Genomic DNA, 23,101 nt, shown 5'->3' with positions numbered 1-23,101 from the left:
CCGCCCAGCTTTCCAAGGAACAAAGAAAGCTTCTCCTCCTGCATTTTTTTCTCTACATTTTTTGGTTTAGTAACAAACAACTCATAAGCACAAGTAGAGCCATCAGATTTCTGATCAGAATTTTCTTCTTTGAAATTGTTCTTCCAGGGTGAGGCTTTCATCCATCCCCCATATTTTAGCTTTGGCTCGTCTTCTTCTCGACATCCATCATAGTCTTTCACTCCATGCCCAAGCTTTCCACAAAAAAAGCAAAATAGAGGCGACTTTTCATACTTCACTTCAAAGAAATCCTTAAAACCTCCCCTCATTTTCACCTTTACCTTCTACATCAAAGGTTTGTTTACGTCAATCAAAACTCTAATTCTCACAGACTTGTCAATCCCCATACATTTTGCATTCTCCGATCCACGTTCACAAATCTTCCGATTTTATTTCCTATTGCTTCGACATTAGCAATATTCAACCTTCCCTTGAAGGGAAGATTATACACTCTCACCCACATAGGAATTTCGGATAGCTGCATATCGAGAGGTTTTACATTATCATCTAATTCGCCAAGTAACAAGGCATGACGATCAAAATGCCACGGTTGATCATCAAGGACCCTTTTCTTATCCCTCCAGTGATGAAATTGGAAAACAAAAGTGTTTTTGCCAATGTTACTGACTTCGAGTCCATACTTAGGTTGCCAAACATTCTTGATTGTTAGAGATAAAAGCATTATTTCCGTCCAAAGTTTCCCCACAAGCCCTAATTCAACTCTCGCATCCTCCTCCTCTTAGTCTCCCATAACCCATTCAACAGCATCATCAATTTTTTTTATTCTCGGGTTGCTTTAACAATTCTGTCGTACTACTATCTCCCTCTTTTTGGTTTTTTGTAATTATTTGTGAGAGCGATTGATCATTAACCACGTCTTCCTTTGGAGTATTGGAATCCATGGCCATGAAAAATCACAAAGAAAGCAAAAGAAACCTTCAGAAAAAGGAAAACCCTAGAAAACCTAGGCAAAACCCTCCCAAGGAAAACCTAGAGGGAACGACCTAACTACTACTTGAATAGTGAGTGTTACACGCATTTAGAGGGAGAATTATTCACATGCACCTCTTTGATCAATGTTTGTGCTTTATACCTTATACGTAGGATAATATATAATCAATGAGTACTTGTTAGAATCGTCTCAAAGCATAGTTTCCAAAATCTACTTTTTATAATCTATACTAACTGATAATTAAAGGTATCATTAGTCAAAGTTGTGCATTGAAAAATATATCAATCAAGCTGAAGCACTTAAATAAAACCAGAGGTAGTATCGGGTATGAGTTTATTTTCCTAGATATGATCGCCTTGTATATAGAGGAATATATTTTTTAGACCTTCCAAAAGGAGGTTAGTGAGGTATGAGTAAATGCATAACGAGAGACATGAGGGTCATTTCACGAAAATGTATATTCTGAATTTAGTAGTATAATTGGGTGATCAATAGTATCACTAGATGATCAAATAGTGTCATTGAACAGTCATTGGTACTATGTATGTAGTGATACTATATATCCATTCAGTGGTACTAACTACGTGTAGAAATAGTATCACTACATAGTTCAATGGTATTATATAAGCTTTTAAGTGGAACACTTAAAAGTGGTCCCACTTAGCCATCTCTCCTTATTTTATTCACCCCCATGTGCTTTCAATATTTTAATACTTATATTTGTTATGCATTTGCAAATACATATCAAACCTACATTAGTACTTCCTCTATTTTTTTTTCATCCATTCTATTTAACGTTGGGCTTTGCAGCTTAAAGAGTTAAAGCTAAAGCTGAAAATTTTGCCTTCATCCAAAAACTCAGCCCAAATTCCAGAAATTTCCTCCAAAAGAAATTAGTACAAGAGTTGAGGAGTCGAGGGAAGAGAGAGAAAGATAGAGGAAGTATGAACGTACTGTGGAAGAGCGAGTCATGGAGAAGAATCGTTGCAAAAACTCGGGATTCAAAGCCCTTCTTCTTCACTTTTGCTATGGTTTGCGGAGTTATACCTGGGTTTATCGGCTATGGTGTTATGCAAGTCACCAACTCCCGTAATGAAAAGCTTGAGTCCCATCTTCGCAACAACTCTCGCCCTGAAACCCGGGTTTGTTCTTCTGTTTAAATTGCTGATTAATGTGCTGAAAAATACCCATTTTATTTGTGTAATTGATGTTGGGTTTTGATTTGATGTTATCAGTTTTTATTGAATATGATGGGGTTTTTGTTATAGAAATTAGTTTGGATTATTTTGTTGGTCTTCAACTGCATAATTTGCAATATAATTACTCAATATATGGATTGTTAATCCAGAAAAGAAAATTTAATTTTTGGAACTTTGAATTTTTTATGCTGAGAACATTTGATGTATGGGTTTTGTTGATTGGTTTTGCAATTGGGTTTATATAATGGATGATTGGCCATTTTTTCAATTGTAATGTTAGTTGCTTGGTTTTTGTGAATTGAACTCTTAGCTAAACATCAAATGTGCAGTGAATATTAGCATTTACTTGTAATTATTTTGCCTAGTTAGAGATTGCGTTGTCATGGCAAGGATTAATTGGCTATTAGTAAGTCTATCAAAGGTAATGGCTATTAGGCTGACTGATGTATTGGAAGTTGTACGTCCTAGAATGGGAGAAGTTGCTTACCTTGGCCTGCCCTAGGTAAGGGGAACCTCCCACGAGAAGTCAAAATTCCTAAGATGTGAACTGCCTGAAATGTGCAGCTTTGTTGGAAGTATAACCACCTATGTGCAACCAAGCGATCACTTAGAACTGTTGAGGGTAATTCTTTTTGGAGGGAGACATTAACGAGTAGATATAGTATTGACTTTCCACTTGTATCCAGCGAGTGAACTGCAATATCAGAACAATTTAGGGAACTTATATTCGTGTGTTTTTTATAGTCTGGCTTGTGAGTTGTGAGCTATGTTAATCGGACACATTGTTTCACCTTAAGTACCCAAGATGGATCCTCAATACCCTGACGTGGGTATGGACACCTGATACTTCTTTTTAGATCTAAAACATGGCAATTTTTCACATAATAGCTGAGCCTACCCATATCTGAGATGACTACTCAGGTCCAAGTGACATACCTTGTAAGGTGGAAACTGAGTTATGTGAGGTAACATTCAAGCTTGATTGAATTTGAAAGACAAATCATGAATGTCATGGAAAGCACTGAGACCCTAAAAGGTCTTCAATTGTTGGGTACTAACTAGCTTCTCAGGTGCACTTATGGGCTTGCTTCGATTTTGTGATATCTGAAGATCCAGATAGAAGCATTCTCTGAAAAACCTCTAATTTATGTCCACACTATCAATTGTCCTTATTTCCGGGCAGGTTGCTGCATTCTGTGGATTTTAATTCTCTTGTACAGAACTAGGTTTATAGAAACCGGAGCTCTCTTCATTGCATAACTAGTTTCAAAATCCCTTAAGATGTATCTTGTCCTCTTCAATTGATAAGTCCAATCTTGTGCTGTTAATTCACTTGCTTCTCTGTAACATCCTTAACAATGTGTTTGGATTGAAAGAAATGGAGGGAAAGGAAGAGAAGGAAAATGAAGGGATAGAGTACCTTTCATTTGGATAACAAATGAGGAAGGAATGGAATTGGAGGGGAGAGAAATAGGGAGATTAAATTGTAAGAAATTGACCTCTCCAACCATGGAGAGATTTGGAAGAAAAACTCATTTGTCCCTCCTTTCCCTTTCCCTTCCATCTTCTTCCCCTCCCTCCCCTTCTTTTCCGCCCCCCTTCTTTTTCCAAACAAACTGTAAAAGAGCTGTGACCTAGTACCTTTCTCAGTTCCCAGTCTTCCCACCTATATATGCTAGGATACACCAATCAACTTAGCTACAACTTTATTGTCGAAGAGTAATTACAAAAGGCAATTAACCTACACTTAGGGATTAATGGTCCTTATCATGAACTCTCTCTCTCTCTCTCTTCACACACACACACACACACACAACACACACTCACACACACACTCACACATTTACACTCTTGCTGGATTTAAGGTCAAATGTTTGGTTTTAAGGTTATTATAAATTCTTTTATGATACTTGCTCTTCTTTTCCTGACCGACTCTTCTATGGCACTCAGACATGGGTATGGACTCTTTTAACACTTTATTTTGGGCCAAAATCATGATTTATTTCACTATGTACTCGAGCCGTACTCTTAGATGCATTCCCTTATCTGACATGATCTCTTGCAGTAACAATGTTTTTTTTTTGTTTTTATTGTTTAAGATGTGATAACATGTAGTAGGGAGCTCTGTTGCTCAACTTAGGTACTTGTGTCCAATACGGGTATGTATCCAAGTGTCTAACTTGGCTATTTTGTGAAAGTTTTCATGTTTATGTTTTTTTTTGGTAAAAAAATGGAGGATTGAAGTGCCTTTTAAGCCCTTGAGGATCCGACATGGGTACTTAAGTTAAAATGATGAGTCAAGGTAACGTAGGTAAATAATCTAATTGTAATTTTAAAATATTATTTTCACTGTGAGAGTTTTGAATTTGAGAGGTAGTTGGTTGAACATGTCTTAAAGAGTGAAGGCCGCAAGAAGTTTATAAGGATTTTTAACATGGGATTTAGATCTAATTGCTTATAATTTAGAACTTTGGATACAACATTAGATGATAGATCGGCATGAAGTGCTAGCAGATTGCAGAGATTGTTGTTGTTGCTTAGTTAAATAGTAATACTGAATGCTTTAAAATCTGTCAAAGCTCCTTTATTTGTTCATTACTCTATGGTTATAGTCAAAGATATTATTACTGTTTTTTTTTTTGGAAATGTCCTGGTGTTATTTTAGAAATAGGAAAGTACTTTGGCTCTATCCAATGTTCAATTCAGTGTTACCCAACTCTTTCCCACCAACGAATTATACTAGGCAAATTGGTAATTTTTGGTTTAGTTTATTATATTATGTACCAAATTGTGAACCCATGCCAAATCTGTTTTTAACTAATATTAGGTAATGCAGTTTCAATTTTTTGGCATAATTTGATTGGATGGACCTTAGTACTGTTGCATCTACTACTTTGTTGTGGGATTTTTCTTAGTTTTGTGTATTTAATTCTAGAGGAGGGTAGTTGAACCATGTTTGGTGTATTTTTTTTCCCATCGTTCTCTGGTTTCATCTTATTTGGGTGGAGATTAAGGAGTATCTGAATGTGCTGTCTGTTGTTAATGATGCAGATGAGATTATAATTGGATGAATAGATGGTCCATTATAGTAAACTTTGAATGTGCTGTCTGTTGTTAATGATGCAGATGAGTTATAATTGGATGAAAAGTTTTTAACCTACTGGTCCTACCTGCTTATATTGCAGTATGCAGTCACATTATGCTAGAAATGAGTGCAAATAGGATAATGTTATAAATCAACAGTTCACAGAAAAGTAATAGGATTGCAGAAGATTTAAGTGTTAAATGGAGGATATTCATGAAAAATCAGGACTTCTTTTAAGATTTATGTCAAGTTGGCTCTAAACCCCATTCTTAATTATTCAGCTGATGAGTTTGATACTTATCACGCTAGCAACTTTTATGTTATGGATGGAACATCTTTGTTAGGAGATAATTTTATTAGTTGGAAGTACAGTGAATCTTATCTCATGTTTAAATGGGAACATTCTTAATTCTAGCAAACCTCTGTATTGGAGGAGGGCTGGCCTGATGGGAGGAATGCTAATTCGGTTCATTCTTCACCATCCTTCCCAACGACATGCTATGACACATCCATCCATGATTTTAACTTGTCAATAGTTGTGTGCTACTGTTTCCTCAAGCAATCTTATTCTAAACTAGAGAGGTGGTAATAGGAAGGCTTTTAAAGGGCTTGCCTAGGCTCATTATTTTTGTTTTTGTTTCTTGCTTAAGGATTATTATCAGGCTTTTGTGTTTTTCTTAATAAAACTATTGTTAGGCTAGAAGAAAGATGAGGAGGATGTAGGTGTTGATTTAAAACAAAATTGAAAGTAGGAAAGGATATGAGGTGTATTATGCTTTAGGTGTGTTTTTGTCATTCCATAGGACATAAGATCTTGATGAATACTCCCAAGAGAGGTGTACTATGTTTGGTTGAAGTTAAAACCTTTTTTTTTATTTATTCCATTCTTATTATGATAATATTTGTATGAAGCAGAGAGGATGAGGACTAATAAAAATGTTGTTCATATAGTAACCTGATTTTTGAATTCAAAGTCCAAATGTTGACCCGCTCCATTATAGTGGAGAAATTTAGCAATTGCTTTTGGAGCTCTTTTGATTGTTGTTGAGGTGTGTAGAAGTCTTAATGTAGGGCACATCTGTGCAAGTGAGCATTAACTAGGTTATATGATGATGAAAGTTTGATTCATCTTCCTCTATATGATTCCAGAAGTTTAGCTGAAGTATTTATTTTTTCTTTACATAGTGTCGTTGGAGGAGAACTTTTTTTTTTTTATTTTGTGTGGAATAAATCAGTTTATATATGGGGTAGCATATGTTAAATGAACTATGTTTCCCAAAAAAAAAAAAAAAAATGTTAAATAAGCTAAAATATGTAATTGTCAGAGATGCAATGCTTAGAACTTAGAAGATGGTGGATATGTTGTATGGAGAGGAGAAAGAAAACTTAGGTTTATCTTTGTACAATTAAAAAGTTGTACTGTTAGCTGTAATTGTTTATGGTTTATATAAGCTCCTACAATTTGACGCCCCCTCCCCTCTCCTCCCTTTTTCAAACATGATTCACTCGAATGAGTTCAAAAGTTCATCTCCCCCCCCCCCCTTTTTTTTCCTAAATTTTCTTTTATCATGTCTAATTTATTTATTTTTCTTTATTTGGTTAAAATGGAGATTTATTATGAAGGTATGGCTTCTTGTTGTGATTCAGATGATGGGACAAGTGAATAAAGAGAGGCTGGGTGAATATTTAGCAGAGCTACAGCGGAAGGAAGACACAAATGATCGATATGTAGCCGCTTTGAAAGGGGAAACTTTAACTAGAAAACCATACGTGAGGATCCAACCAATTCCTAAGCAAAATCCTACAGAAGTTGCAGAACCTACAAAGAAATAAAGAAGTAAACCAATCACTTATCAGGTATCTTTTTTGCGATGATAGTAATCATAGTATATAGAACAATGCCCTGTTGGAACCAACAAGATCAAATCATTTTGATGTCAAAATTTGTGTATCACATGAGGGGTCTTTACTGACATTTTTGTATGATTCTTTTATTCTACCTACGTTGCTAGTTGATATCTGTTGGAATAATATCACTTGAATCTTTGATGGTCAATCAGTGTGCTTGTGAAGTTGTGATTGATCACTTGCTATCTTTTTTAAGGAATACTTCGTATAATGCAAGGGGTAATATAAGTCTTTTGGAGGTTGTGTTTGAAGGCATGAATTTCTTGTACTAGCTGTGTTTTGTAGATGATAACTTTATAACTTTCTCTTCTTCAAAAATAACAAACAAAAGAGTGATATTATATGCAGTGACAAATCCTCTAATTGCAACCCTCATTAAGTTATGCAAAGACAAAGTTTGCCCTTATTAAATTCTACTGAATCAATTAGACTCAAAACAATCAATTAGACAAAGTTTGCTTTCTCTTCCTAAACTAAGCTTCAAAACAATCATTTGAAACCGTCTAATTTTTAGTTTTTTAAAAGCTGGTGATGCTTGGCCAGATCTTTTAAAATTAATCATAGATGTTGGTTTTTTCGTACTCGGTATAACCAAAGCCTCGAGGAGCTTGATTGGTTGAAGCAAAATGAGGAAGGTTTGAGTTTTGTGCACCCGGATCTATATATAAGGTGTTTGCTCCATTACCTCATTTTCTTCATAAAACTTCATTACTATCCATAACCACTTGAAGGTATTTCGTAGTATCGAGTTGTAATGAAAATTTAGGAAGTATAAAATATATTTGGGGATAAGGTTTCATTACCATCGTAATGAACATTGGTTTTCCTTACGACACAAATTCATCAACAATCCTGCCATTTTAAACTGTTTACCAATCGGACTCGTAACCACATATCTTCTATAAAGAAGAAAAAAAAGTGACTTGACATTGTTACCCCTACACTAATTTGGCACATTTAAGTCTTGTTAAACCTCTTCCTATCAATCGGAACATTTCTATTAAAATTTTATAACGGTTAAACAAGTACTCCGTAGCGTTAGACGCTAGTGGCAAGGTGAACAACCGGTGTAAATAGCATCTTCAACTATGCTTACCAAAACATCTCTCAATCTTTGTTGATTATTATCCATGCATGATTGTGTAACGCTTATCAATTATTTTACGTTATTCTCCATGTTCAACCTCCTCGACTCTTTTGTCGGCCTTTCTACGTCCTCCCAAGTGATTAGTAGCAATTAAATCCTTTTTTCTTAAGTTTATCCGAAACGAAAGTTATTTGATTACGTAATTTATTTTTGAATAATATTTCATCCGTTTTATAATAACTGACACACTTGCTAATGTACTAATTATACCATTATTACATTTGATTAAATATAATCATGCTAATAAGATTTATTAAAATAAAATGATATTTTAATAATGCGTACTTCGTATCTAACAACATTTTACTTGATAATATTCGTTTTTTAAAAATTATTTAGAAGCAATAATTAAAATTAGTACTCGTGTCTAAAGTCAAGCTATACCATTACTATGAGCAAAAACTCCTCCACATACAATTAATTAATAGAGAAATGCTTAAGTATCAGAGCACCAGTGGTCTAGTGGTAGAATAGTACCCTGCCACGGTACAGACCCGGGTTCGGTTCCCGGCTGGTGCAGGTTTGAATTTTATTTTTGAACCAAATATATTATTCATTGTAAATATTATGAAAAGCCAAGTAAACAGAAAGGGGTGGTGGCGCAGTTGGCTAGCGCGTAGGTCTCATAGCTTGTTGAGTGATCCTGAGGTCGAGAGTTTGAGCTGAGCCTCTCTCACCCCATCATATTTTTCTTTTCGACGAGAATAAAATTTCAAACATTTTTTTGGTTAACATTTTTAAGAGCGAGAGCAGTCAGAGCACATATTGTTTTTTTTAGAAATTAACTCAATTAAGGGTGTGAAAAGTTGTAGTTAGAACTTATAATTATGTCTTAAACCAAAACTTGTTATTTTTAACAGTATAGGATTTCTTTTCCTAATCACTTTAGTACTAAATTTATAGCCCATTGACAAACTCAAGTTAAATGGTTAAGCTCATCCGAAAAGGGAAAAGAAGTACTCAAAGGAAACATAAAAAAGGCCTTTACCTTGTTGAAATAGAAGTTGAGGTAAATAATTTATATGGTTAAGCGGAGAAAAACCAAAATAGTAAACCATTTTGATTTACATTCACTGAAGGGCGAATTTCACCCTGTTTCTCCTGCAGTACACCTACATATCAACAATAGTTAGTCAAGGATCATGTGCCAAAAATTGGCCAAAATTATGGCAGAGAAAGAGCTCGTTTATCCATACATAAAATTGGCATATGCGGAACAGGCATAAGCACATTTCAGTTACAAACAACAATCTAGAGGTTCAAATTACATTTAGATGTACTCGCAGTTACATTACATACTCGCAGTTACATTACATTGGATAAAGATTCCAAGCAACATATATCATGTCATTTGAGCTCAGGTCAGAATTTATCTACACCTACTCCATCCCGAAGAACCTGATAAGCCTCCCTACTGCGGGTTTTCTTCACTCCAGCCGTAAAATGGAGCTTTGAACCTTCAGAAGTAATGGCAGTCACTTTAACCCAGATCATTACTTTTGTCTTCAAACCCTCTATCTCAGCAAGCTTCCCCTTTTCAAGGTACCCAGTAACGGTGGTAAAAAATCGCAAAACCGATGAGTCCTTGTAGCCCACTTCACAGACTTGAGGTACATATACTGTAAGTTTTCCTGTCCTCTCATCAAACTCATAGTGGGTGGCATCCTTTGGGAAGATTCCCATTGCCAAATCATATTCCTTTAGCAACTCTGGTAATGGCTTTTGCATCTTCCCTGCAAAATTAACTCGTTACTCTCTAAAATCAAATGATGCCTTAAAGGTATCGGAGTCTTATAATTAACAAATAAGGGAATAAAGAAGAATCAGCTCGCTCAAAATTCACATTCTAGGTAGAAACAGATTGCCACATTACAGGTACATTATCTCACATTACCTTTGAGTGCTTCAAGTAAATCGATTCTTACTCTAATATTATAATTGAAAAAATGTGGCAATATAAACCAACATAAAGTTTCCATACATATAATAAAAAGAAAACATGAAAGCAATGACACATTAAAATTTTAGGCAAGCAAAGGTTTGCTTTATAGGGCCAGGGAGGAGGGTGGCTAGGAAAGAAAAGCAGTTTTGTTGCTTGCTAGGTGTTCCGTGTTCAGGTGTCCATATTGTAGAACAAACTATAATCTGAACCCTGATGCTAGGGTCCTTCCTTCTAACCCCCCGCCCCTTCCCCCAGATCCAGTCCCCTTGACCATTAGACGCCAGTTGTGCAAACATGTTTTCACCTCAATAAGTAAGAGTGCATGGTATAGTTAGCATGAGATAGAAAATGTCAGAAGGCAGAAAGCAATGGAATCCATCTGTAGCACATGAAGCAGCACAACATATTCATTTTAAAATAAGACATACAAGGGAAACAGGAACCAAAGTAAGGCCTCAAGCTGGAAAGCAAATTCAAAAACTTAGAGCAGAAGAAATTACAAAACCGAGCATGTAAAGGCATTCCAAACCTTTAAGTTTGTTGACTATCCATTTGGTGCTATCTCCAATGCTGCTTCCCAGAGACTAATTACAGAAAACAAGCAAGCATTAGACCTTAAACATTCCAGTTTAAGTATATATTGCATACATAAAACACAAAACGTGTATAAAAATCAATCACCACATCAAGATAAAAGACCTAGTTGACAACTTGACCTTAGATACATAGCTCGTAATAATAATACTAACTTGTGATACCCTCATGCAAAGAGATGAAAGAGGAGATATGAGCATAAGAGTAGTTTAAAGTTTGTTTTACTTCATTCAATGTCCAAAAATCCGTACAAGTTACTAGCTCCTAGCTCTTGTCCAACAACATACTCAAGTTCGAGAGAGAGATCTATGCTGCCCTTCCTAGATTTTGCTGCTAGACTAGTTGAGACAGCTATTTAACTGTTGTAATGAAGGTTTCGAAGTCTCTATGAACAATATTCTGTACTGCCATGAAAAGGAGAAAGAAATCTCTTCACTTGCAATCAACTCTACTTAAGAGAGAATTGTACTTATACCATAATGCTAATATTTGCAATATCTGTAGCGCGATTACTTAATAAATAGCCAAATCAAGTGAGACAGCATTACTACAGCCACACCAGATTTGAGTCAAGAGCCTCCATAAGATGACATGGTGCAAGTTCTACGACCACTGCCATTATAAATGATGGTAAAGGGATGAGAACATCTATGTAAGGAACTTGCATTGATATTAGACAGGCATTAGATAAGACTTTTTTCATAAAATATGATATTGCTTGAAGCCTGTCCTATTTGGCTATTACTGCTAAGAACTCAGCATCTGATTTACAAATTACCAGTGACTTAATTTTATTACACTTATAGACCTTAGGCACGAAAAATGTTTCTCTTTCAACAATCAAGGGGATAATATAATTTTCCACCACAATTAGGGTGTAAAGCCTTGAAACTACTCGTAGAAAGATTTTCCTCCGTTTACAATTACCCCTTTTAAAATTTTGACATATTGCACATGGTTTTTGTTCTTAAACTATAATCTGCCTGGTTTCTTACAGGTTGGAAAACCCTTCGCATAATGACTTTTCATTTATCTCTACGCAAAATATAGCTGATTGTACTACAAATCCCCTCCAACACCTTTTCACTTATCTAAAGAAGCACAAGGAAGCTATCAGAACATTCATTGGAACTGTATACGGCATAGTATATCTTATTCCACCACTTTATCTTGGTAAATACTTTATAAATTGTTTTGGTATTTTGAACTTCTATATGGCATATGGCTTTTATTTAAAGTTTGCATGGTGTCCTCGTAGTATTGACCAGTGTCTAGTTGTCTACATGATAACCTTCAATCAGCTTTTCCATAAATAGCTGTTCTGCTTAGTGAATTTCTAACCCACTATGAAATTTATAGACCGTAGGAAGACTGATGATAACAATGAGAAGATAATTTCCCCTCAAGGCAATATTACAAAGCAGCAGAGAAAGCGGAAAAATGGTACAAATGCTGATGAAAGAAGCAATGTTGTAAAAAATGGTTGAGTATTGATTTAAAATACTCCTCACAAAGCAATCAAGCTAAAAAAAATTGCATAAACCACTTTCCGTCGCAATGTTCTACACAAATTGAATCACACTTGTCACTAATTTGCTAGTACTAGAGGTTAACATGCAAAGTAGTTTTAAATGGAAAAATTTTGGAGCTGTTTTTCAATATCTTCCCACATAAATCCCTAACAAAAGTACCTAAATTTATTAAATTCATATATTTACAACTCAATTTTAGCACTCAGAAATGGCTTTGAATTTACTTTTTCAATGGCTTCATGCAAATTTAACCTTCAATATAATATAGGAATCATAATTTACATGCAAGAACACCACTAGAATTAATGATAACCCAATTAGCTCATATACATTCCAAATACCAGTATGATAGAACCAGATCTTAAGAACAATCTAGATTTGACCATTTTACATTTCCATTTCTAGTATACATGATAGGTTCAATTTCAGTAACTTCGAGATCATAATATAATAAACCAAATGGATCAATACTGTGTTTCTTATTAATTGTGGAGTCGCAAATGACGTGGTGTGTCAAATTAGGATCTAATGCAACCCATCTCACTGTTATTGCATAAGTGAGGCTACGTACTTTTGACTTCTCCTTACACCAACGTAATCTATCTAAAAGTATTGGGTAGTGTTGAAAAGTTAATGTAGCCCCATTTTAATAATTTAAGTGATCCAAAACAATCATGCCCTTCATTCTAAATGAGAAGACTTTGGAAAGATAATTGTGCACCTCCAAAGTTTTACAGAGTACTTTGCTGCTTTGAAAACCTATAACAGCAGAACCTTGACTTGGTATTGATATTCTAGAGATACTATCATATATTGCAATCAACACAATTTAGCCAATTATTTCTACTCGAAAGAACTGAAGCATATAAATCACTCAAATCATGAATCACCTATACAAACTAAATAGATTCTTGATAGAGTTGTATCTTGCATTTAATAGATAGACTTAAGTGATCAATACAGTAATATAATGCACTATATAAACAACCTCCAATAGCGCATTGGTGGTGTATCTAGAGCATCATAAAAAGCATATGAAGCACTCCATATTACTTTATGGACTCCAACTTTTTGTTCTTTTGTGCAATAACAATGAATTTGATCAGCACACAATGAATTAGAAGTTGAGTTCCTAAGACAACTTTGTAAGTATTACACTCATTTTTCTGAACTCTTTGAAAATCACGGAGACACGGAGTTGTCGACTCTCAAGGCTTCTACATTATGAGAATATGTGAATAACTTTTCTTCAAGACGAAGGATACAGAACTATTGAAAAGCTTCACATCTAAATATTCTATACTTGCCACTATATTGTTCGTATCAAAGACAGCCAACAACAGTAATTAAGATCAGTAATTCAACTAGATGAAAACAATAAATGCAAAATAAGATAAGGCGTTTTACTCAAACAAAACAATCAGCTCTTCAACATCTAAAGATAAGTGGCGTAAATCATAATCCAACCATTTATAAACCAAATCAAACAAATCAGCTCTTCAACATCTTAAAATTCAATAAACCCATTACACCAAATTCACAAATTAACCAAATCATTCATAATTCAGAAACAAAATAACTATATCCAAAGAAATCCAAATTAAAGCTTGCTAATAACATCATCAACAAAATTAAGCAAAAGGGGTCCAAAATTAAGTATAAAATTAACAAGGGTATGAATCAAATTGTCAAATTGAAGAACCCAGGAATTGAATTCACCAAAAAAAATGAAGAAGATTAAAAGGGGAAGCTTACATTAATGTCATCGCCGACGGAATTGAACTCTTTGTTGGCTTTTTGACCCAACCAGTAAGATCCAACCTTATTAAAAATTTGGTCCATTTTTATTAATAATAATAAATTCAACCCTCCAAATTCGACCCAAAACACCCCCTTTTTTTAATTTTCTAATTTCTGGAGCTCCAATTTAGGGCTCCTGCAAAAGTTTGATTGTTGAGAGAGAAAGCAGAAAGGGTGGAGGAGAGAGAAAGAGAGAGGTGATTGCGTAATACGTTAATTAATAAATTAACAAATGAAGAGTTTTCTTCAAAATTCGTACACCAACTTGTACATGCTGCCACGTCATTTACTTCGAAATATTTTAATGGGTCATTTTTTTTGTTAGAAAAGTATAAGAGATTCAGTAAGTTAGAATCCTGATTTCTTTCTTTCAAAAAAAAAAGTTAGAATCCTGATAGAAACGAGTCAATCCAGTATGATTTAGCAAGCAAATCTTATTGGGAGTAGGAATAAGCTGAATTTTTTTTTTTTAAATGAAATATTTGACATAATAAGTTTTAATAAAAAAAAAATAACTCGTTTGGTTGATATGGGAATTAAATTCCCGTAGAAAATTGCATTTTATGGAAAATTATTTTAGAAACTTGTTTGGGTTGTTAGGCCATGTTCACTTCACCTTATTTTTGCTGAACTGAAATTATTTTTATTGATTCTATTAAATTTTTTGTTTAAAGTTACTAACTTAATTTTACTAAATTGAAATTATTTTTTCTGAAATGAAATTATTTTTTGTAAGGTGAAATGAATAGGGTCTTAATGAGTGAATTTTAAAATTCCCAATTTTCACTTCCTCTCTATTTTGGCCTGAGAGTGAGGGGGAAAAGTCGAAAAGATTAGGAATCCCTACCATTAAAATGTCACTAGTAAGGATTGAACCCCTAACCTCAAGGTTAGAACTTAGAAGATGCAATCGTTCCACTAGACCAAACTTAGCTTGGTACAGAGTAACATATAAAGATGGCAATGGGGCAGGTCAGATGTGGAGGATGATACCTCCACACCTAGCTTCGCCTAAAAATCTTATACACATCTCCACCCCACCACCCATGGTGAGAACAATGCTCACAACCATACCCATCCCATCGGGTAGAAGCTAATATCCATCCGCACCCGCCCACCTATTTGGATATCCATACCCACCTCAAATTGGCCCCATACCCGTTACCATAAGCCCTATATGCATGTGATGCGTACAATAATTTATAGATGATGGTTGTAATTGTATAAATTAATTGATTGATTGAAAATTTAGAATTATATATTAATTGGTTGATTGTATAAATATAAAATAAATGATGTAATTTATTAATTTTTGGACCTAATTCAAGTAATTGATTTTTATTTTAGGTAATTCTTTACTGAATAATTAATCTTTCTTTTTTTTTTTTGGGAAATTCTCAATGGTGCTCTTAAGGGTTTTTTTTTGCCCCTCAATGGTAAAAAGCAAAAAAAAAATCAAATTATCTTTGTTAATCAACTATTTGTGTTATTAATTCAGTGGTGACATGAATGAGATTAATATATAAATATAAGCCTAATCATAGTTAACTAAAGACGAATTGACTAATATATCCTTGAAAATCATATTTTCCTTTTTTTTTAAACAATTAAACTATTAATAAAATAAAAAAAAAACCCTACTGCTCCCAAATCCCCACTGCTCCAGGCCGCGCCCCAGACCCCCCACCCTCCGACGGCGTCGTCAACGCCAGCGCCGCACCAACCTTCCTCGGCCCTCCCTTGGCCCGGTCGGCATCCCCCCTCACCTAACCACCAAGCACCAACCGTCACACTCTCTCCGAAACCACATCTCAGCCCCTCTGATTTCCTGTCGAAACCCCAAATCTATGGTTTAAAATTAACTCGGAAAATCAAGAAACATGTTGATGAAACTTCCTCTACTTCGTCTTCTTCTTCTTCTTCAATTCCAAGAGGGATTAGAATCCCTGAAAATCGCAAAAACCTTAAGTTTTTTGTTCGTTGAAGCGTCACCAAAACTCCAAATCCGTTAAAACCCATCCCTAACTCTCAAAAAACCCCAACCGGAACCCTACCGATGGTGAGGGAGGTCCGGTTAGGGTTTTTCAAGGGTGAGGTGATGGTTTTAGGGGATTTCGTGGGGGAGGGAGAGGGGTTTCCGGGTTGGGGTTTGGTGGTTCGACGGAAGGGAGATGCGACCGGGGGAGGGAGGTTCAGCGCGCCAACGGCGCCGAGGAGGAAGGGTATAGGCACGCCGGCACCGGGGGCGGTGAAGGGCGGGGGTGGCTGGGCTGTTGAGGATTGGGTGTTTTTTTTAATTATTTTGAAAATAATTTAATTATTAAAAAAATAATAAAAAAAAATCTAACCCTAATTTATAGTTTTAACCAAAATAAATCATTAATGTTATGATTAATCAATTCTAATAATTCTTGATTACCAAAGATAATTGGAATTTTTGCTGTTCAACATTGAGAAAAATAAAAAACTTAAGAGCACCATTGATAATTTCCTTTTTTGCCAATTGGTTTACTTTTTTAAAAGTAAAATCTTTATTACAATTTAAAAGGAAGAGGGTGTTGTGGTCTTTTTAGGTGGACATCACAACCCCCCTCCTCTTCAGTTATACAACAGAGATAAGACTTTGTTATACTTAATTAGCCTTGATTTTCAACTTACTTTTATAACAAATTGCACATGCATGATCAACTCTTATTATTACACTTGATTGGCCTTTAAACATTTTTCTTTTCATTTTTAAGGTGAATATAACGCTCCCTAATAACTATTCCCAGCCCTCTATTTAATTATAGACATGGTAGGGCAATGTAGGCTTTTTATGTATATAGTAAAATAAAAAAAATGTTAATACAAATTGGTATATGGAGAAAGAATTTCATGAGTGAAAATGAGATACTCCATTCATCCATTTTATAATGTTAGTCCCATTTAAAATCTTTTGACTATTAAAAATGAAAGGGAATTTCTTAATTTCACTGTATATATACAAACAAACATAGTCATATGAGAAATAATTTATTCGTCTTGGAAAACACATTATTAATATCTAACTTTAATAATTTTTTCTAGTGTGAGATTAAAGATATTTGCGATCAAAGACTTGCATCGATATATGTAAATGAGACTAACATTATGGAACAGAGAGAGTAGTTAGTGACGTAGTGAGAGTCGATCACATCACATAGATAAAAAGAGTTAAGCAAATTTTTCATATAAGGTAACAAGACAATTAATTGGGAAGGACAAAAATCGGTACACATGACAATTATTAAAGGATGTTAATAAAAAAAATATATATGATATGAGCATTATTACTAGTTTGGACTAATATGGTTTGATTTTAATTAGATAAATAATTATACTCACTCCTGAGAGTGAGGGATAGCTTAGTTGGTTAGAGCTTCATTATCTTCCTATTTCGAGGATCAATTCTCATCATTCGCCATTATGGCTCTCCGAACAATCAATCAATCAATCAAAGCCTTAATCCCATAAGTGGGTCGGCTACATGAACCAAAAGTGATTATTTCGTGTAGTCATCGACAAAAAACTTCCTCCTCCATCCTTTACGATCCAATGCCTCATCCTCATGCAAGTCCATATACTTCATATCCTTCCTAGCTCCTTCCAACCAAGTCATTTTCGGTCTCCCACTCCCTCGTTTAACCCCTCCATCCCACTCTTCCACTCTTTGTAGCGGTGCACCCTCGAATTTTGTCTTACATGCCCAAATCAACGCAGACGATTTTCTCTTAGTTTGTTTGCAATGCCTGCCACACCTACTTTCTTACGAATAACCTCGTTTCTGATCTATCTCTTAGAGTGTTCCCGCACATCCATCTTAACATGTGCATTTTTGTAACCTCCATCTTTTTAATGTGCTCCTTCTTAGAAGCCCAACATTCTGTACTATGGAGCAACTCTGGTCTTATGGCAGTCTTGTAGAATTTTTCCTTCAACTGTAAGGGAATGCTTCGGTCACATAACACTCCCATGGCCGCTCTCCATTTAAGCCACCCCAACTTAATCCTGTGGGCTACGTCTTGATCAATGTCGCCATTTTTCAAGATGATCGACCCAAGATATTTAAAACATTCACTCATGGTCAAGTCCTTTCCATATATCCAAACTCACCACATCATCGCTTGTCCCTCATTGAGTACCAAAGCGGCATACCAAATATTCAGTTTTACTCCGGCTTTAAACCCTCTAGATTCCAACCTTTGCCTCCATTGCTCCAATTTGGCATTAACCCCATCTATATTAGTTTCATCCACCAAAACGATATCATCTGCAAACAACATACATCATGAAACCTCATCTTTAATTGGTCTGGTTTCTTCATCTAGAACCGTTGCAAAAAGAAAAGGGCTTAATGTAGACTTTTGGTGCAATCCAATTGTAATTAGGGTTGTTTAATGTCGGATATTGGATCCGATCCGATCCGAAAATTCGGATACCCGAAAGTTCGGATCAAGGATATTGCGATCCGAATCCGATCTGAAATTTTCGGATCGGATATCCAAATCCGAACCCGATTATCTTTTTTTAAAAAAGACGTTTGTTTTTATATTGACCTGCTTGTTGGCTGTTGCTTATCTTTATAAAACTAATTGCTTTTATAAACCAAGTCTTAGTGTCTTACAACCTATTAAGATGCATATGTCTGCAAAATTATAACAACAAATAAAAGGCAGAAAGTTAACAAATAATCCCACATCACAAATTCACAACTCACAAGTTTACTACTTATTCACAATTACAAAACAAAATCCAGAAAATAGAATCCACAAAATAGAGTCCACAAGTACTCCAAGTCTTCAAGCAAAGCTTCCAACTTTCCAGGTTCAAAGTCGTTGATCATCCAAACTGGTGTCAATTGTTTCATCAATAATGATATCTGGTTGCTCCAAGGTTAAATCTTTCATGCCTAGCAATTAGCAAATACAACAAATTTTGGTTATAACTAAAAAAAAAAAAAAGAAAAAAAAAATAAAGACTTACCTTCTTCCATTTCTTCTAGAGCAAGCAAATTCTCCTCTATAAAAAGCGGTGTTTGAGAAGTACGTAACCAATCTTGAGTGCAAACTAGAGCTTCAACCATTTTTGTAGTCAATGACGTGAGGAATGAATCAAGTGCACGCCCTCACGGTGGAAATTAAATGGGTATGGAAAGCACATCCATAGCCATTTTGTAAAGTAAAGGATATCTCTTACGTTGATCCTTCCACTATGCTAAGATATCAAAGCTAGAGTTAAATTGCTCACATGCATCCTCTAAATACTTCTCCAACTCAGTTTTCCCTGCATTAATAAATGAGTAACCAGTATCCCTTTCATACTTTGAAGTCATGATTTGTTGAGGGTCAACTTTATATTTACTCCCTGATTCCCCACTTCTCATAGGCACATTTGAAGTGTAAGGGATAGAAGTTGCATTAGAAGAGGAGAAACAATCTTGTGTAGTAGACATGCATGGAGGCTAAATAAGTTTTGAACAAAGTGTAAAAGACAACCTTGATTTTAGAGATCAAGAGAGTGGTTCTTGCTTCATCATAGGAATCCCGCACAATCCAATTAACATAATTCATCTTATGCCTAGGGTCAAGGATTACACCCACAAACACCAAAACATTGATATTCTCAACATTTCCATAATATTTTTCATGCTTTTCTTTCATTTGTTTTGCCATTTTCCTAACACCTTCATAATCATGACTCAATCATGTATATAGTCCCATAAATCTTATGTATATAAGTGTTAGAGGCCACATAATGACTCCTAATTCTTAATGTTACTTCATAGAAAATGTTCAAGATAGGTATAAAGAATCTTACCTTGTTCCAATATTCTTCCGTTGGACTACCACCCACCTTCCTAAGTTCCTTAAAGCAAGCAGAATCTTTCATGCACAAACTAGCAAAAGACTTTTTAAATTTGATAGCGGATTCGAGCATTAGAAAAGTAGAATTCCACCTTGTATCCACATCCAAAACAACAAGACTTTAACTATCTTCTTTCTCTTCCTTTATGCAAGCTTTAAACTTTTGAAGCCTAACGGGAGAGGACCGAACAAACCTAACAAGAGTACGGATTTCCTTGATAGAGCCATCAAGATCTTTCAAACCTTCTTTCACAATCAAATTAATAATATGAGCAGAGCATCTCACATGCAAATATTGACCATCTAACACACTTGACTCCCAAATATTAAGTCTTCTTCTCAAGTTATCAATTGCAAGATCGTTAAAGCTTGCATTGTCAACGATCACAGTCAAAATGCTTTTCACACCCCTTGCATTCTAACACTTTTCCATAATTTTGCCAATTATTTGCCCAGAATGTCCAGCAACAGAACAAAAATTAATGATCTTCTTATGCAAAGTCCAATCATCATCAATGAAATATGCGTCAAGCACATATAACTTAGATTTTACTAGAAGTCCAAGTATATGTGGTTAAACAAACCTTGGAGTTCAATTTCATGAAAGTTGATTTAAGTTTCTTACTTTCTTCAATAAAGAGTTTATAGAAATCTCGAGTAGTGGTAGAACGTGAAGGAATGACAAGTAGGGGATTTAAGGATTTGACAAATCCACGAAAACCTTGACGTTCAACAAAAGCAAAAGGCAATTCATCCACTATAATCATTTTTACAAGCTCTTTTCCACGGTGATCATGATCAAATTCCCACAATTTAGGAACACTTATAGTTTCAAGATTCCCATCATCATTGTTTGTTTATTTTTTATTTATTTATTTTTTTCTTTCTCTCTGAAGTTCAATGAACTTGTTCTTCACATCCATATTTAGAGGATACAACTTGCATCTTGTAACATGATTCTTCAAAGTGGTGGTTCCATTAGTACTTGCACAATCAATAAGTGACTTACAATATATGTAAGAAGCGTAATTTGGATTGTCGGTCAAAGTGTAACGATCCCACCAGGAGGATTTTTTCTTCTTCTTACAAGGCACTTTATTCTCCTTACTAGAAGCACCAGATCATTTTCTTTTTTTTTTTCTTTGGGATTTCCTTTTCTATTGCATCATCATTGTCATTTTCATCGTCATTTTCAGGACTTTCAGTAGTATTTATATTTTCATGGTCTTCATTCTCATCAATACTTGATGGGACAACCTACAAGACAAATCCATAAAAAAAATATTTCAGAAATTCTAACACAAAAGGGTGAGAAATTTCAAAATTTCCAAAATTTTTTTTAAAAAACCCCAAATTAACCCTAACTAAGTAGTAACTAGAATTATTGAAATTCAGATCATTTAGTAAATTAATGGAAAAATTAAAAGAATTAAAGGTTAAAAATTACTTGTGATTGGCTGAAACTTGAGAGGACACTTATGCGGCTGGTCTGACCAATGGTTGGTGGGGCGGCTTGTCTGGGCAGCAGTGAGAGAGCCGAGAGGTGCGTCAATTAAGCTGGTGGCCGTGGGTGACTTAGCGGTGTTGCGTTTGGGAGTAAACGGTGCGTCGATTAGGGTTTGGGTCTTTGAGAATAGAGTGAGGCAGTGAAAGAAAACGAGAAACTGAGAAACCAAAACCTAAAGGCCAGTAGGCTAAAGCATGTACAAAAGTTATTTTTTATTTTAAAAAAATAGTTTCGGAAAAGTCAATCCGAAAAAATTCGATCCGAATATCCGGTATTTTTACGGATATCCGAAATATCCGAATCCAAAATTTTGGATTGGATATCTGAATTTTCGGATCGGATCGGCGGATTTTCGGGTTGGATAATTCGATTCGGATATTTTTGAACAGCCTTAATTGTAATAGGAAAATCTTTTATCAACCCTCCACATGTCCTCACATTTGTTGACACATTCTGATACATTTCCTTAACCAGGTCCACGTACCTTCGTGGAATACCTTTTGTAAACACTTCTCACCAAAGTACCTCTCTTGGCACCTTGTCATATGCCTTCTCTAAATCAATAAAGACCATATGAAGATCCTTCTTCTTTACCCTATAAAACTCATCATTTGTCTTATCAAATGGATTGCTTCCATATATAATAGATCTCCCAGGAATAAAACCAAATTGGTTATCCAAAATGCTTGTGCATGCCCTCAACCTATGTTCGATCACTCTTTCCCATAACTTCATAGTGTGGGTCATAAGCTTAATCCCTCGATAGTTAGAACAATCTTGAGCATCTCCTTTGTTTTTATAGACCGAGACCAAGGTGTTTTTCCTCCAATAATCTTGCAGGTTCCTTGTAGCCCTCCATATCTTGTTAAAGAGGTATGTTAACCAATCAATCTTACCCAAACACCTCCACACCTATATCGGTATACCATTAGGGCCAACCGCCTTCTTAGCTAGGCTTCATCTTCTCCAGTTCAATCTCCACCTCTACTCTCCTAATCCTCCACACATACTCCACGTTGATTTTTTCATCACTCACTGAGGTATCTCCTGTCACAACTCCATGACTTCCATTAAACAATTCATCGAAGTACCCCTTCCACCTGTCCTTGATGTCCTCATCTTGTACTAGAACAATTTGGTTATTATCTTTGACACACTTTACCATGCCAATATCCTTCCTTGCCTCTTGTCTTCTCTTCGCCATCTTATAAATGATCTTTTCTCCCTCCTTGGAGTCAAGCTTTTCATAAACCTCCTGATAAGCCTTTTCTTTCGCTTGGTGAATAGCTGCCTTTGCCTTACTCGTAGCCTCCTTATACGCTGAAAAAGTTTTTTCACTCCTACATTTTTCCAAGGCTTTATAGCATTCCCTTTTTTGCTTAATTATTGCTTTCACGTCTTCATTCCACCACAAAGTATCTCTCTACATCGAATCCCCTTTGATTCCCCTAAGACCTCTTTGGCCACTCTTAAGAAACAGTTCCTCATTCGTACCCAAGTCATGTCTGGAT

At 35.3% G+C, this 23,101-nt stretch overlaps 3 protein-coding genes and 1 non-coding gene across 4 annotated transcripts; 2 read left to right on the top strand and 2 right to left on the bottom strand.

Annotated features, from left to right (window-relative positions):
* Positions 1–1,820: 1,820 nt before the first annotated feature.
* On the top strand, positions 1,821–7,438 carry LOC110733888. Its single transcript, XM_021913964.1, has 2 exons — positions 1,821–2,133; positions 6,923–7,438. Exons 1-2 carry the CDS (start codon positions 1,936–1,938, stop codon positions 7,106–7,108), a joined length of 384 nt encoding a protein of 127 aa, XP_021769656.1. The 5' UTR covers positions 1,821–1,935; the 3' UTR covers positions 7,109–7,438.
* Positions 7,439–8,778: 1,340 nt separating this feature from the next.
* Positions 8,779–8,849, top strand: TRNAG-GCC. Its single transcript has one exon. It is a non-coding gene; the product is annotated as a tRNA-Gly (tRNA).
* Positions 8,850–9,484: 635 nt separating this feature from the next.
* Positions 9,485–14,423, bottom strand: LOC110733887 (uncharacterized protein At5g01610-like). The gene is made up of 3 exons (XM_021913963.1): positions 14,154–14,423; positions 10,802–10,856; positions 9,485–10,063 (listed from the first exon to the last, which is right to left on the bottom strand). The coding sequence occupies exons 1-3, from the start codon at positions 14,238–14,240 to the stop codon at positions 9,693–9,695; spliced, it is 513 nt and encodes a 170-aa protein (XP_021769655.1). The 5' UTR covers positions 14,241–14,423; the 3' UTR covers positions 9,485–9,692.
* A 5,005-nt stretch (positions 14,424–19,428) lies between these two features.
* Positions 19,429–22,325, bottom strand: LOC110733982. The gene is made up of 4 exons (XM_021914050.1): positions 22,116–22,325; positions 21,201–21,340; positions 20,037–20,175; positions 19,429–19,680 (listed from the first exon to the last, which is right to left on the bottom strand). The coding sequence occupies exons 1-4, from the start codon at positions 22,323–22,325 to the stop codon at positions 19,429–19,431; spliced, it is 741 nt and encodes a 246-aa protein (XP_021769742.1).
* Positions 22,326–23,101: the final 776 nt, after the last annotated feature.

The sequence above is a fragment of the Chenopodium quinoa genome, unplaced genomic scaffold (genome assembly GCF_001683475.1).
Source record: "Chenopodium quinoa cultivar QQ74 unplaced genomic scaffold, ASM168347v1, whole genome shotgun sequence".
NCBI lineage: Eukaryota > Viridiplantae > Streptophyta > Magnoliopsida > Caryophyllales > Amaranthaceae > Chenopodium > Chenopodium quinoa.
The sequence above is the reverse complement of the archived record's forward strand: the minus strand, read 5'-3'. Positions and strand labels throughout refer to the sequence as shown.